We start from the raw sequence: 15,677 nt of genomic DNA, 5'->3' as shown, positions 1-15,677 counted from the left end.
ATAATAATAAAACAATTGGTTTGACCCAAACTGAATCCAGAAATTTTCAGAATTTTTCAGCAAATTGACAAAGTGGATTTTGGGTCAAAGAGAACATTTCCTCTTGAAGCATTAGATTCACCAGGGGATTTTGGCACTAGTCCCATAACAGACAGAGGAGGAAGAGCCATACTTTATAAATTTTACCCCAGTGGTCAGGGGAATCAACCAAACATGTGGGGAACTCGGGTTCAATTCCCCACTCTGCTTGATGTAGAACAAGGACTTGAACTTGGGTCTCCCATCTGAATGCCCTAACCACCAGACTATAGGCTATTCTGGGGTGGTTATTCTTAATGTCTCCTGATGAAGCTGTTCCGCTTTGTATCAAATACTTGAATAGTCATTGGGTGAGAAAGAGAATCATGCTAGCCTAATGGTTAGTGAACTCTCTTATGAGGTAGAAGGCCCAAGTCCCAGACCTTGCTCTACTAAATATTAAATTATTTATACTAAGTGGAAAAGCTTTAACAGGAGAGATTGAGAAAGACCTGCCCCACATTGCCTAGTGGTTAGAGTGCTCTCTGGAGGAGGCAGAAGACCTAAGTTCAAATCCCTGCTCTAGATTAGGGTGGAAATGAACCCAGGAGAGTACCCTTAATTACTGAGCTGAAAGTTTAAAGGGGCACTCTCAGCAGCACCACCTCCTCCTCCCCATTTTGTAAATAGGGCAAAAGTCCCCTAGTGAATCAAGCACACACGCACACACAAAATTGGCCAAAACTATTCAGCGAATTTGCAAATAGTTTTTGGTCAACCAAAACCGCATTTTTCAAATAAATGATCTGACTGGGGAAAAAAAAGAAAAGGCCCAGCTCTAACACAGCACTAAGCCAACTATTTCTATCTACCTGTAAGCTTCCCAAATCCTACTTCCCAGCTGAATGATAACTCTGCATGACGCGTTGCCATTCAGGATCAGAAAAGCCAACATTATCTGAAGATCATATCTCCTCTATTTTTATCTTTGCACCCTTTTCCTTGGAGCAAATAATGACAAGTGGTTGAGGAACAATACAATGGACACCAGCGGAAAGTTTGGTTTGGCAGGAGTTTTCTTCTATAACACAGCAAATCCCCACCCAGGGGATCTGTCTCAATGAGTTAAAATTGTTCTTACTTAATTCGGTGTGAGCTAAGGTTAAATGAGGACAGGCCTGTTTTTTTTACAGATGAAAACAGGCCGGAGATTTTTTCCTCCTAGCATGCTGTAACCTGCACAAAAGCATTCTTTATGCACTCTGCATGGACTGCATAACTACAAATAGCAGGTAAATGGGCTCACTGTAGACTGTCTTTTGTGGAGTTTAGATTGTAGTTTTGATTTGCATGCTGCTATGTAAGCTTCCTGTTCAGTAGTGAAACCTGGGTGGCTAAGATAAGGCAACTAAGTCTGCATTTGGGTACCTGGGTCTCTAAATATCAATTTTAGGTACCTAGGTGTGGATGCAAGTGGCCCAAATTGGGCATTCTAATCCAGGCACCCAAGATTGAAAACTGGACTCACAGGCTTTATTCACCACTGCCATAAGTGAGTGCCACTCATTTGAAGCTGAAAGTGGTGACATTGGCTCACAGTATTAATTACTGATGGCTTGATTGTCTGGACTAACTTATTTAAGACATACAAATTTCCTATCCTCTTCAATACTGCAAGCAGCCAACAGGAACTCTTGTGTGGTACAGAGGCATGCGAGCTTTAAGGCTGTGAGAGACTGCACATGATACAGAATGTTTCCTCACTTGCCCCCCAACAGAATGACAAAAGGTACTTGAATGAATGGGTACCACAAACCCCAGCACCTTTTATCGTCTGTGTATATGGGTAACAAGAATGAGAACTTATCTGAAAGCACCACCATCACCAAGTGAATTGTAGTGAAGGAGTCAATTAAGGAGACTGTTTATCTGCAAAGGGACAATCGAAGAGCCCACATTAATAGGAATTTTTCCATCACACAACTGAGCCATTTGGATGATCTCCAGCATTTGCCTTTGAAATGTTCATGTTATGTTGTCAAGCTACATGGACAATGCAAAACACATCTAAACAGAATAGCTCACTTACTTCCTCAAATAGCAAACAGGGAAAATCCCTTAAACTGAATTCTTGCTAAAAGACCTGTAACCAAGAAGCTATTCTGTAGCCTTCTTATGACAAACAGCACTTGATTAATGACTTCATCTTTTTCAAAAGCCACCATATTAAAACTGACTCTCAAACTGTCAGGCATCTGAAACGTACCATTTCAAAATGCAATGCATTTGTATTACAAAGATGGCTGGTCAGGTTTAAAACAAGCCTATTCAAAAGACTTTACAAACTGTGTATTTATTCAATTTATTCCTTACTTTCTAGTTGGCAGTCAAATGAACTGACTCCCAGAATATATGGTACGGTCCAATGGAATGTAATAGTTACTCTGCATTCCAGATATTTGTTAAAGCAGGAAGCTTAAGAAAAACACTTATTCCAAATTTATGTCTGAAGTATGTGTTTTAATTCTAGCTAGTCTGGATTTTCAACCATGTGGTTTGAAACTGCCTGGTTTTACTTTTCACCTCAATCAACCTGGTGTGCTTTTTCAGAAGAGAGGGTTACTCACCCTCTGCAGTAACTGAGGTTCTTTGAGATGGGTGTCCCTGTGGGTGCTTCATTTCAGATGAATGTGTCCCCCTATGCTTTTGTTCAGAGAATTTCAGCAGCAGTGCTCATCTGGGTTGCACATTCACTCTCCCCGTCTCGTGCCATTGTCGGTGCCTATCTAGCGCGCATGACCAGACCCTCCACTCAGTTCCTTCTCTACTGAAGTAGAGGAGAAGAGGGCAGGTAGTGGAGCACCAACATAGACACTCATCTCGAAGAACCTGTTACTGCACAGGGTGAGTAACTCTCTCCTCCTTTGAGGAATGTCCCTATGGGTGCTCAACTCCAGGTGAGTGTTGAGCAGTGCCCTTCGGTGGATGGCAGGAGCTTCAGAGTTGCACGGGTAATTGATGACAATACAGTAAGTCCTAACAGTGTGTCCGATCTTGAGCCTGGTCTATTGCATAGCGCTCCATGATCATGTGCAGATACCCAGGTAGTTGCTTTGCATATCTTTATGGTGGGTGCTTGTTTAAAAAGGCTACTGAGGTTGATAATGACCTGGTGGAGTGGGTTTGGATCCCTGTTAGGGGTTGTAACTCCTTCTGTTGGTAACAAAGCTAAATGCACCCAATAAACTGAATGCACCCAGAGTCTGTTTGGAGCTAGCGGAACCTTTAGATTGGTCCAAAGTTGACATGAAAAGCCTCAGTGACTTTCTGAAGGGCGTAGTTCTTTCAAGGTAGAACACTAGTGTGCGTTTGACATCCAGAGTGTATAATATTAAGTACCATTTGCTCCCATGGGGTTTAGGGAAGAACGAGGAAAGATGGATTGGTTGGTTCAAGTGAAAAGAAGGTATTTTGAGTAAAAATTTAGGATGAGGTCTTAGTGTGACCTTGTCCTTGAAAAAGATGGGTGTATGGGGTCTGCCATAAGAGCCCCAAGCTCTCCCACTTGTCAAGCAGACATGATCGCAACCAAGGCAGCCACCTTCTTTGATAGGTGTGTCAGACAGCATGTTGCTAATAGTTCCAATAGGGTTCTGGTGAGGTAGCAGAGAACCAAGTTCAAGTCCCAAGGTGGGAAAGAACTCAAAAATTTCAGGTTAGACATTTCTGATATTCTTGAGAAAGCGTTTAGTTATAGGATGGGCAAATATAGATATCCATCCTATCCACCTTGCAGTGAAAAGAGGTAACAGACACAAGATATACTCTAAGGAAGCCAAGCGATAAGCCAGATTTTTTAAGTTCCAATATGTATTTTAATATCATTGGTAAGGGAGCAGTAACAGTCTGGGCTTGTTTGTTTTGGCAACAGATGTTGAATCTCTTCCATTTATACAAGTAAGTATTACATGTGGTTGTCCAACTACTGTTTAATAATATGTCCTTCACCTGTTCCAATCAGGTCAGTTCGTCATGCTGGAATCATGTAGGTGCCATGCTCTCAGGTGAAGCCTCTCCAGGTTCGGGTGGTAAACCTGTCCAACATCCTGCGATAGAAAGGTTAGGTAGAAGGGGAAGAGTATGTGGCGTACATACTGCCATCCTCAACAGGTACAAGCACCAAGTTTGTCTGGGTCACGTGGAGGATATCAAAATGACTTTGGCCTTGCTGGTCCTTATTCTGTGAAGCACCATTGATAGCAGGGGGATAGCAGGAAATGTGTATCGTAGTGGCATGTCCCATTTGATGAAAAAGACATCCCCCAGGGATCAGGAGCCCAACCCTGCTCTTGAACAGAATTGCAGGCATTTGTAATTCTGAAATGTCATGAAGAGCTCTATGGATGGGACCTCAATGTCTGAATATGCTCTGCAGAACTGTGTTGTTTAGTTCCTACTCATTCCCTGGGAGAATTCTTTGCTTAATGTATCTGTTGTGGTGTTTTAACATCTTGGGAGACATGAGGCTAATATACTGTCATTGTGCCGGACACACCAATTCCATAGTTTAATGGCTTCAGTGCATAGGGAGTGTGATCTTGCCCCTTCCTGTTGGTTTAGATAAAACACTCAGGCACTGTTGTCCATCATTACCCTTGTGATCTCAATTCTGATCAAGGGTAGGAAGTGCAAGCATGCATTGCAAACTGTGTGCAGTTCCAGGTGGGTTATGTGCAACAATGTCTCAGAAGACGACCATCTGCCCTGAACTGTGTGGTGCTGCAGGTGAGCCCCGTCCCAGCCTATCAAAGAGGTGTCTGTTGTGAGAATCATTTAAGGTGGAGTCTGTGTGAAAGGGACTCCCACACACATGTGGTGGGGTTGGGTCCATCAGTGTAGAGAGTCTTTGACTCTGAGTGGCACTTTGAGTGGCTTGTTCAGACTGTGTCTTCATGGAATGTAGATGGTTCTTAGCCAGTCCTGAATGCAGTGCATGAGAAGTCCTGCATGTCATACCACGAATGTGGTTGCCGCCATATGACCTAATAGTTGGAGGTAGGTCTGCGCTGATCTCGGTGGGCTGCTCAATACTGTGGAGATCAGACTGACTATAGCGACAAGTCTGTTTGTTGGCAGTGACACTTTGGCCTCCAGAGCACTGAAATGGGCCCCAATGAAGTCCAGTTTCTGCACGGATGTCAGTGTTGATTTTTGTATGTTTAGTTGTAATCCCAACTGGGAAAAGAGGGTGACTGTCCTTGAGTAACGTCCAGGGCATGTGCCCAGTGGAGTGCCTTTAGTAGGCAAGCCTCCAGATAGGGAAATATCATTACCCATTGCTTGCAGAGGTGTGCAGCCACTACTGCAAGAATTTTGGAAAACATCTATGGTGCTGTTGAGATGCTGAAAGGTAGAACTTTGTACTGATAATGTTCTGTCCTCAGAGTAAATCTGAGAAACCTCCTGTGAGTGGGATGTATGGTTACGTGAAAACAGGTGTCTTGGAGGTCCAGGGCTGAGAACCAGTTCCCCTGTTCCAGTGCTGGTATTATTGTTGTTAGCATGACCATCCTGAATCACCGGATCTTTACAAATTTATTGAGTTTTCTGAGGTCTAGAACAGGTCTCTCCCTTGTTCTTTTTCTGGGTTAAGTGGTAGTGGGAATAAAAACCCTTCCCTCTGTGTTGTGATGGCACCTGTTCCACGGAGCACAGATATAGGAGGTGGTTTACTTCTTGCTGTAGAAGATGTTTGTGAGAGGGGTCTCTGAAGAGGGATGGCAAGGGAGGGTGAGAAGAAGGGATGGAGGTAAAAGGTACTGAACAGCCTGTGTGCATTATTTCTAGAACCCATTTGTCCAGGGTGATGGATTTCCATGTTGAGCAGAAAAGGGTCATATAGCATCTGACATGGGGGATGGTCAATGATGGTGTCAGCACTGAGGGGAGTGGGAGGTCGCTTAGGCCCTCAACCAAACCCTCCAAATTGCTGTTTTGCAGAGGGTTGCTTGGACACCAGTGACTGAGGCGCAAGTGGTCAATGCCTAGCAGGTCTCAGTTTGTGCCTTTGTGTGTCGTATTCCTTCTGTTGTTGGGCATAAGTGACAGACCTTGTCTGGTGGAAGGGATAGTATTTACCGTTTTTTTCTTGTGGTAGGTGTGTATATCCCCTGGGTAAAAAGGGTTGCCCAAGAGCCCTTTAGGGTGTGGAGGAACTTGTTAGTCTTTGTTGGAAAGAGCTTTTAGCCATCAAAAGGGAGGTCCTCCATAGTGATTTGTACCTCCCTTGGGAAGCCAGACAGGTGGAGCCACAAAACTCAATGCAAATGATGGTGGTGGCCATGGAGTGTGCCACCACGTCTGCCGCATCTAGAGATGCCAATAAGGCATTTCTGGCTAGGAGATGGCCTTTGGAGATGATGGCTTTACATTGGTCTCTTTTGTCTTCTGGTATGTAATCAATAAAGTCCGTGAGTTTGGAATAGTTTGTGTGGCTATATTTTGCCATCAGTGCATTGTAATTTGCAATCTGAAATTGAAAAGCAGCTGATGAATAGGCCTTGAGGCCAAAATGATCTAAATGTTTCCATGCTTTGTCATATGAGGTGGATCTGGATTGGTCTTGTCTGCCTCGTTGACTGACAACATCAACATCTAAATATTTCAGTGCAGGGTGAGAAAATAAAAAGTCCATCCCTTTTGAAGGAATGTAATACCTTTTTACCTGCTCTATTTGCAAGTTGGTGGTATTGTTGTCTGCCATATGTTTTTTGCCTGCTCCATAAGAACTTCATTTATCAGAAGCGCTATTTTTGATGAAGGTGAAGTTCCCAGTACGTCCAGTAATTTGTGTTGGGACTCCGGGACCTCCTCCACAGGGACCTCCAGGGAATCGGCAATTCTTTTGAAGAGCTCCTGGAAATGTTTGAAATCATCAGAAGTTGTGGGTGGTCATGGCATTATGGCCTCTTCTGGGGAAGAGGAGGAAATGCTGGCCGATGATGTCGTTTCCTGCTCCAGGGCCACCTCCTGTTCCTCAAAGCTTTCCTCCAGAGGTTCTGATCATGTAGCCAGTGAAGGTGGTGGGGGAAATCTAATCCTCTCCCCGTAGGAGTTCAGGGGCCAGGCATATTGTCTCCTGTGTGCCCTCCAGGGGTCCCAGTAGGGCCACTGCATGGGGAATGGCATAGGTGGTGGCATCTATGGGTGGCCATTACCTGGTCTGGGTGTCAACCCTGTGGTAAGACTTCGGCTGTACAGGTGAGCCTATTCTGAAGTAGTTTGGATGGGAGAGGAATGGTGAAGGTGTGGTGGGTTGACACGGGACCATACATACGAGAGATACATTGGTATCAAAGATTGCTGATTCTGGCATCGCTGAGATCAGTAAGTCTTTCTTGTGCAGGAAATGGTGCGGTGCAGGTGGTTTCAGCGCTGAGGCGGTCGGCGCCGATGATGTTGTTGTGCTTGCAGGCGTCAGTGCCGACACGAGCGCTCTGTGCTATGGGAGCAGAAGGTGGCGCCATAGCCTGTGGAGACTGCATCGGTGCTGCATCTTTAGGCAGCTCTGTCAGTACTGTGGCAGAGAAGGTAGGCTTCTGTTTGCCTCTCAACTCTGAGCCTGCCAGCTTTGGGAATATGAAAGGACTATTATAATCCTAAGCTAGCTATCGATTTTAATCATTGCTGGGAGCATGATCTCAGGTCAAGGATGGTTAAGAAGGAACTGAAGAGGGTCTGGTCACAGGCGCTAGATAGGCACCGACAACGGCGTGAGACGCATGCATGACACAGATGAGCACTGCTGCTGAAATTCTCCAGTCAAAGGTGCAGGGACACGCATTCACCTGAAGTGGAGAACCCACAGGGATGCTCCTCAAAGGAGAAATATTAAGTACTATCAATGTGACATCTGGTCAAACTGTGTTCCATAATGTGATTTCATCATCTTTCCATTTTTTCAGCTAGCAAGGCTATGACACATGGTGACAGCTAGGTTAGTCTTGGTAAACAAATGCAGTGAAACAAGCTTTTCCTGTTCTTGTGCTTTTGATTGATCAGTGAAATATGTCTCACATTAATCAGCAGCATGCAGGAAATCTCTACAAATTAAGCAAGAGCATTAACTCCCATGGTTCTTACTCATTTATCAAGTATTCTGCTGCATTTATTTAGATTTCTTAAAAGCATACTCAGTAATCTCTTGGCACGTGTAAAAATATTAACAACAGAATTAAACAAGGAAGTTTAAGTGGCACAATGCCAAAAAAACACTTCCTCAACCACTGAATTCAAAACCCCATAGCCACTGTACCTCGGTACCTTCCCTCCAGATCAGAGAGGGATGGGGAAACAAAGAAAAAATTCTCCACCAAACAAACTTGGCAGCATGTCTCAGCTTTGGCAGACCGAGGGCAGGAAGCGAGTTCATAGACAATAGGTCCATCACTAGCTATTAGCCAAGATGGTCAGGGATGCAACCCCATGTCCCTAATTACTTGATTGCCAGAAACTAGGAGTGAACATCAGGGAATGGGTCACTCACTGATTGCTTGTTCTGTTCATTCCCTCTGATGCATCTGGCATTGGCCACTGTCAGAAGACAGGATATTTGGCTAGATGGACCATTGGTCTGACACAATATGGCCGTTCTTATGTTCCAGAGGTGAGGACCTTTCATTGAGAATGCTCTGGCAGGAGCTAGCTCAAGTGCTGGAAGCCACCATGAAATCATTCAGGGAGTGGCAGTCTCTAAGGTAGGCTGGGCCCATGCAGAAAACACCACAATATTTCAAAAATCAACATCTTAAACTTCACCTATACATCAATTGGCAGCCAGTGCAAGGCATAGCACACTACTTATGGGAAGTCACATTGAACAAATGGTAGCCACATTCTGCAGTAGCTGCAATTCTTAGGTATGCTGAAGATATAGCCCCACATAAACCACTCTGGAACAATACTTGTTACATAAAGTCTAGTCAGCCACTCATTTATCCACTTCCCAAATTCTGCCTGCATGATACATGCAAGACAGAAACAGAACCAAAGTCATTCCAATAGACTGTACTCTGGAGCTCACCTGATCATCTATCTTCCTCTGAAGCTGAACCACCTTGTTCTCCATGCCGATATTGAGTTTCTTCAAGTGCTGTGCAGATCGTGCTTCAATCTTCAGTTTCTTCAGCTCTTGCCTGGCCTTCATGCGCCTGAAGTAGCATTGGATGACCACAGCCGCACACTTGAAGTGGAGAAATTGCTTACGAGCCAGCCAGGCCCGGGCATGTTTCTGGATGATGGTAGCTTTGTGCTCCAAAAGGATCTAGAAAACATACAGAAACGAAAGACCATCAGAAGCATAATCAGTAATCTGCAGTAATGCAAAAACAAGACAATCTGGAGCATAAAACAAAGCTGCTCTCAGTTAGTAACAATGGCCCAACTGAACTTACGGCACAGCACAGCCCTGTTTGTTCCTCTCACATTTCTCCTCTGCCCCAAAAGGAATTGAAGTAACATCCCCCCATCTTTACATTATTCTAGTAAAACAGTTGCTGGAAGAGATGAATGATCATCTAATTGCTATTATTTTAGAGGGGGCTTCCCCCTTTTTTATATTTTCCATCTATCTTCAGTACTTGTATGGCCACTATCACTATACTATCAGAGCACCTCACAAATATTGACGCATTTACCCTCACAACACCCTTGTGAGGTAGAGAGAGGCTGTTACCACCATTTTACAGATGAGGAACTGAGAAGCAGAGCGACCTTCCCAAAGTCACACAGGAGTCCATGGAACAACAAGGAACTAAGGAGGCGCTATGCAAGTTTCTCTACACAGCTCTTCCGATGCTTCTTAGTCTTCACTTACAGCACTCTACAATTTTGGTCTTGGCACTTTCATGAATACAGGCTGCTGCAGAGATGTGGATGGCTGTTCCCAAGGAATAAACAGGAGACCTACTAAATTCACTTACCGATCTAATGAAATTTTACACTAATATCTTCTGGGGGCAATAGAGGAGTATACTAACCTACTGTGCCAGATGTGGCAACACGTGGAGCCACACATCAGCTGTAAAGTTTGCATTTGGACCCAGCTTTCTATCTAAACTTCCCTAAAGCTTGAGGGTGTCTGGATCCAGATGCTTGGTTTCCACCCAACTCTAATACTTGATTATTAAGGTTTGAGTTCTCTTGAATAGTGGATAGTTAAAAAGAATAGCATTTCTGAACAGCGATAGAATAGCAGCCCTGTAGATGGACATTCCCTATCTACAAAACAGGTATTGCGTGAGCAATGACAGTGTGAGTCCTCCCACTCCCCAATCCAATGGGTACCAGCTGGGGCCTGCAGGAATCTCCCAAGTGGCTAGTTCAGTCCAGATGCCCATTCATTCTTGACCTCTTTTCTAGACCAAGGGTACAAGTGACCTTACTTATCAATTGTAGTGATGCTTTTTGTCACATGGGTGTCTGCCCTTTGGACACTGGACTGAAACCACTGAACAGCCATCAGATAGTAATCATTTTTGGTGACTACCAAGTGGAGCTGGATCTCAGCTGATGACTTTGAGGTGGAGGGTTCCATGTGCCATTACCCATCTCCTGAGCCCGGCAGTCTCTTCCTGTGTCATTTATTATGATCATCAGCATCACTTATTTCCTTTCACTTGGCATCTGTTACCATATTAAAATTAATGGAGATTAATAATTAAAAAAGCAATTGCAGTAAATGGGAAAGCAACTAGCCACCTTTCATTTAAGCTTGACTTAGATAGTAGCATGGCTCAGACATGTACATTTTTCCTCAGGTAAGATTTTCACTGGATGTGTTACATCAAATGACATTTCCTGATTTCCACTATGTCCGAACGCATCTGTTTGTGTGAATAACTTCATTAAGCTAGCCCTTTGAGGCGCTGCTGCCTAATCATTTCTGCTCACACAGCTTTAATGCTGCAATATTTGCAGTTAATACTTGGGAACTCCAGAAATACAAAACCTCACAATTTGGGGAAAAGATCAAAGCATCCTCAATAAATACACAAGTGGACTGAACTCTTGGTAGATAAATTTAAAGGCATCTCTCCCTAATGCAGTGACATTTTGTGAAGTAGTAGTACCTTGTGGTAAATTTTCCTGACAAACATGCCCCGAGTGAAGGCCTGAATAGTGATAGTGGCTTTGCGGATCTTCTGGAAAGCATGAAAGATCCTCAACATTCGGTACTGTTTCTGGAAAATAATGGCAGCTCTTGTTTTCCTTAGGTGGTCTGCCAATCTGTGAAGTGCAAGGAAGAAGAGGTTAATGGTAATAAGTATCAGAGGGGTAGCTGTGTTAGTCTGTATCCACAAAAACAATGAGAAGTCTGGAGCATCTGAAGAAGTGGGGGAGTTTACCCATGAAAGCTTATGCCCAAATAAATCTTTAAGGTGCCACCGGATTCCTCATTGTTTTAATAGTAATAGTAATTCAGTTCCAACATGTCATCCATATCTATATACAACATTTTTGCCATAGCTGTATTAAGCTGCATTAGCAAACAATCCTTCCTGATGAATTGTTTGACACTATTTGAGAGGGAAAAACAGCAGTAAACTCAGGAAAAGAAGCTGATGCCATCTCTCCTGTAAAATTAGTGGTGATGTGCATATATCCATTAAAGGCTTGCTGTATCTGGGGATATTTGAAACACTAACAGCAAATGTAACGTTTGGAACTGATTTTAGTACATCTCACTCTCTCCCTTTGTTTCTTTTTTCCCCCCGTCTTAAATCCTCAAAACACTAAGCCGTCATCATCATCAAGGTTAGTTATTCCAATCCCCTACTACCAAAAACAAGAGTAGTACAGCGTGTTCACTGGTTACAAGTACATTGAGCAAAACAACAGCAAATTGATTTGACATTTAAAGCAATGCGCACTGGTTTGGCAACATTCATGAGCAAGACTCCAAGCGATTCATACACAGTGGATAATTTGGGAAGTGGTTAGTACCCTTGTGTGCCGCTGCCATTCTGAGACTATATGGGGAAAATGTATGACCAATTTATTGTTAAATCTCTTAATAAATATCCATAAAACCACAGTTTAGTTTGATGGTTAGCTTGTTTCACTGAATTTATGATGTATTCATTGCCCTCAACATGAAACATCACACTTGTATTTGCTTTGGTTTTACAAGTTGTATTAAACTTTTTGTCAACATTAAATTTAAAAAAGGCTCTTTGTATGGGCCCTTGCATTCCTTCTTACAGACACACAATGCCTCCCACAGAACTGGCACCTCTTAACAACCAGGGAGGGGAGGCAAGAGCAAAAAGGCTGTTTATCCAGCAACACCATTCTCTATGCACCCAGCACAAAGAGATGGATTGCACAGCAAGGTCATCTCAAAGGAAGCAGAGGGTTGAGGTAAGGTCAATCAGAAAAGAACTGTAGTCTGATTTAGGGTGCATTGATAATATTAATTTGGATAATATGGGAATTTAATTTATTAATTTAATTTTATTTGATTTTAATAATAATTATTATTATCATAAATGTTAATTAGCATGGGTTTTAGGCTCGCCAATCTGATTGAACAAAAAATAAAAGTTCTTGTCCTGAATCAGGCTCCACAAAATTTATAAAGGACCCTCGGGGGTATGGCAGGAAGCTCACACTGAGACAGATATAGTCTTAAAGACTTTTTATTAAAATTAATAATAGTAAGTAAATGGTAAAATACCCAGAGTTACAAAGTTATAATTGCATTACTGTTATTCAAAAGATACATATGATAATATAGTATTATATGCAACAAAGCTTTGGTTAATATACTTACACCCTTTCTTGATAACCTGGTGGTAAGAGAGACAGGACCAGCCTTGCAGTTCAGGCTTCTCAATTTGAGTGAGAGATGCAGTGCTTAGAAAATGCTAAGAGCTATCAAAGCTGACTAGGGTTTACTTGACTAACAAACTTAAATCAAAATCTAATAAACAAGCTAAGAATAAAACTTAGGGAAACCAAGATTAGCCTAGTCCCCTTGAAACTTAAAGTTTAAGAAGAACAAGTACAGACTACTAATAGCAGCAGTCATCGCAGATAGACAGAATAGATAGAGTGGAGGAAGTAAGTGAGAATAGAGTAAAGCGAGAATGGAGATGGATTGAAGTGAGAACTGGAGCACTCTGTTGAGGTGGGTCACCTCTTTTATAGGGTAAATGCTGGAAATCCTTCCTCTAATGTTCAAATTTCATTCCTCACCCACAGAAATGTTAGGGTACACTTACCCCACAGGCTAATATATATGTGTGTATTGATGACAGCTATGTACGCACGTCAGTCTCTTGTGGTGTACTTGTTAAGTCTGTGGGTACAACACTAAACCCCTCCCATGCCATTCTCCATTGTCTATTGGTCTAGATAAAAGGTCATAGACATGGGGGGGGTACTCATCTATTTAGATAACAAGCTATAGGTCAACATAAGAACAGCCTACTGGGTCAGACCAAAGGTCCATCCATCCCAATATCCTGTCTACCAACAGCGGCCAATGCCAGGTGCCCCAGAGGGAGTGAACTTAACAGGTAATGATCAAGTGATCTCTCTCCTCCCTTCCATCTCTACCCTCTGACAAACAGAGGCTAGGGACACCATTCCTTACCCATCCTGGTTAATAGCCATTAATGGACTTAACCTCCATGAATTTATCCAGTTCTCTTTTAAACGCTGTTATAGTCCTAGCCTTCACAACCTCCTCAGGCAAGGAGTTCCACAAGTTGACTGTGTGCTGTGTGAAGAAGAACTTCCTTTTATTTGTTTTAAACCTGTTGCCCATTAATTTCATTAGGTGGCCCCTAGTTCTTGTATTATGGGAATAAGTAAATAACTCGTCCTTATCTACTTTCTCTACTCATGATTTTATATACCTCTATCATATCCCCCTTTAGTCTCCTCTTTTCCAAGCTGAAAAGTCCTAGCCTTTTAAATCTCTCCTCACATGGGACCCGTTCCAAACTCCTAATCATTTGAGCTGCCCTTCTCTGAACCTTTTCTAGTGCCAGTATATCTTTTTTGAGATCAGGAGAACACATCTGTATGCAGTATTCAAAATGTGGGTGTACAATGGATTTATATAAGGGCAATAATATATTCTCCGTCTTATTCTCTATTCCCTTTTCAATGATTCCTAACATCAACTTTGCTTTCTGAATAAAAGGTCTTAATATAGATATGCTAACTATGCTTTAGCTTAACATACAGGATATGGCCTGTATGTCTCTTGCATTACAGCCAAACTTACTTTAATATAAATCTATAAACCTATTACAATAAACCAAATACTTACACTATAAGAAAAGATTACACACAAAAGCAGGCAGGTTAGTTCTATAGTCTACAGAACGTGAATATGGAACACCAAGTAGTAAGATTCCTCTCTCCCTCTTCCCACTCTTTCCCCACCCCAGCTCTAGAGGTCATGACTGCTTGATACACAGGGTCTCAATGAGATCTCAAAGAATCTTCACTTCCGTTTAGAATTGTTAGGAGAAATGTACCATACAACCTTCTACTTGGGTTGTGCTTGGTTGCACTAGGTCTATAATCCTCTTCCACTGTGCACTGTTTGCGCAAAGCTTGCCTTATGAAGGTACATTTCTAAGATATGCCATTCACTTGGAAGGTCTGTGCTTCCTCATCAGCTGATACGAAGGAAATGCAGCCCGAACACTGTAGGTGCCCCTTAATTTCAACTCCTAACAATGCCAGGGAGTTCGCATTATGGCAGCACACTCCTGAGCATGAAGGGTTTTCAGGCTGTGTTTTCCCAGCAAGTTCCAGCCACAGCTGAGGGAAAGGGATAGGCAAGTCTTCCCTGATTCCCCATCACAGGGCCAAGGTCTTAGAAACAACATGTCCCCAGCAGCCCCTATATAGGTAGGCAGAAGGATGGGGTTGAACTGATCTATGCAAAAAGGAGCAAAAGAGTGGGAGGTAAATAAATAATATTTTAAAATGTGTGTAACTGTCAAATGTTGCACAACGTGAATCAATGTAATTGGGCGAGATTAATTACTGCTACCCGTGTCCTCTTCCTTTCCTCCCCTCCTATTTGTCATCCTCACTTGTTATGCCTCAGCTTTAAGTAGACTGTTAGGTCCTTGGGGCAAGGATCACATCCATGTGTTTGTACAATATCTGGCACTGCAGAGCCCTGATTAGGTCGTGTGTGCATTACTGTAATAATAACAAAGTACTGACTGGACATGAGTTGCGGCCACTACGTGAGGCATCTGTGACTGTTATAAATAAAATCACCCCACTCCCTGGCTCTGCTCATCACCGTATTTTCCATGAGGTTGTTACATTTCATAACTGCAAACAGAAGGAAGCAAATTCAGTTATGACAACTCTAAATATACATCTGCAATATGGCATGATTCATAGGAAATCAGTGTGTCACCTCTGAAGGGACAGAGATTTCTCAACCTCAGCCATCCAAATTAACTGATAAAAATCAACATCCACTCAGTAAACAGGAGAAAAGGACAGACCGTGTTTAAAAGATAGGATGCCTGAAGAGTACGCTTAGCATCTTGTGTCACCCAAGTACAAACAGGTTTAATTGGGCTGCAGCTTATTTTGCAGCACTCTGAATGGAAAAC

At 42.8% G+C, this 15,677-nt stretch overlaps 1 protein-coding gene across 2 annotated transcripts in view; it reads right to left on the bottom strand.

The window, feature by feature from the left end:
• Window positions 1-15,677, bottom strand: part of MYO5B (myosin VB) — a 350,195-nt gene that overhangs the window by 75,688 nt on the left and 258,830 nt on the right. For both annotated transcript variants that reach the window (XM_030566990.1, XM_030566991.1), the window contains exons 20-21: window positions 11,148-11,304; window positions 9,101-9,340 (exon numbers count right to left, since the gene is read on the bottom strand). In XM_030566990.1, the coding sequence (XP_030422850.1) occupies window positions 9,101-9,340; window positions 11,148-11,304 (397 nt within the window). The remainder of the gene's footprint in view (window positions 1-9,100; window positions 9,341-11,147; window positions 11,305-15,677) is intronic.

The sequence above is a fragment of the Gopherus evgoodei genome, chromosome 6, assembly GCF_007399415.2.
Source record: "Gopherus evgoodei ecotype Sinaloan lineage chromosome 6, rGopEvg1_v1.p, whole genome shotgun sequence".
NCBI lineage: Eukaryota > Metazoa > Chordata > Testudines > Testudinidae > Gopherus > Gopherus evgoodei.
Note: the sequence above shows the minus strand (reverse complement) of the source record. Positions and strands in the feature narration are given on the sequence as shown.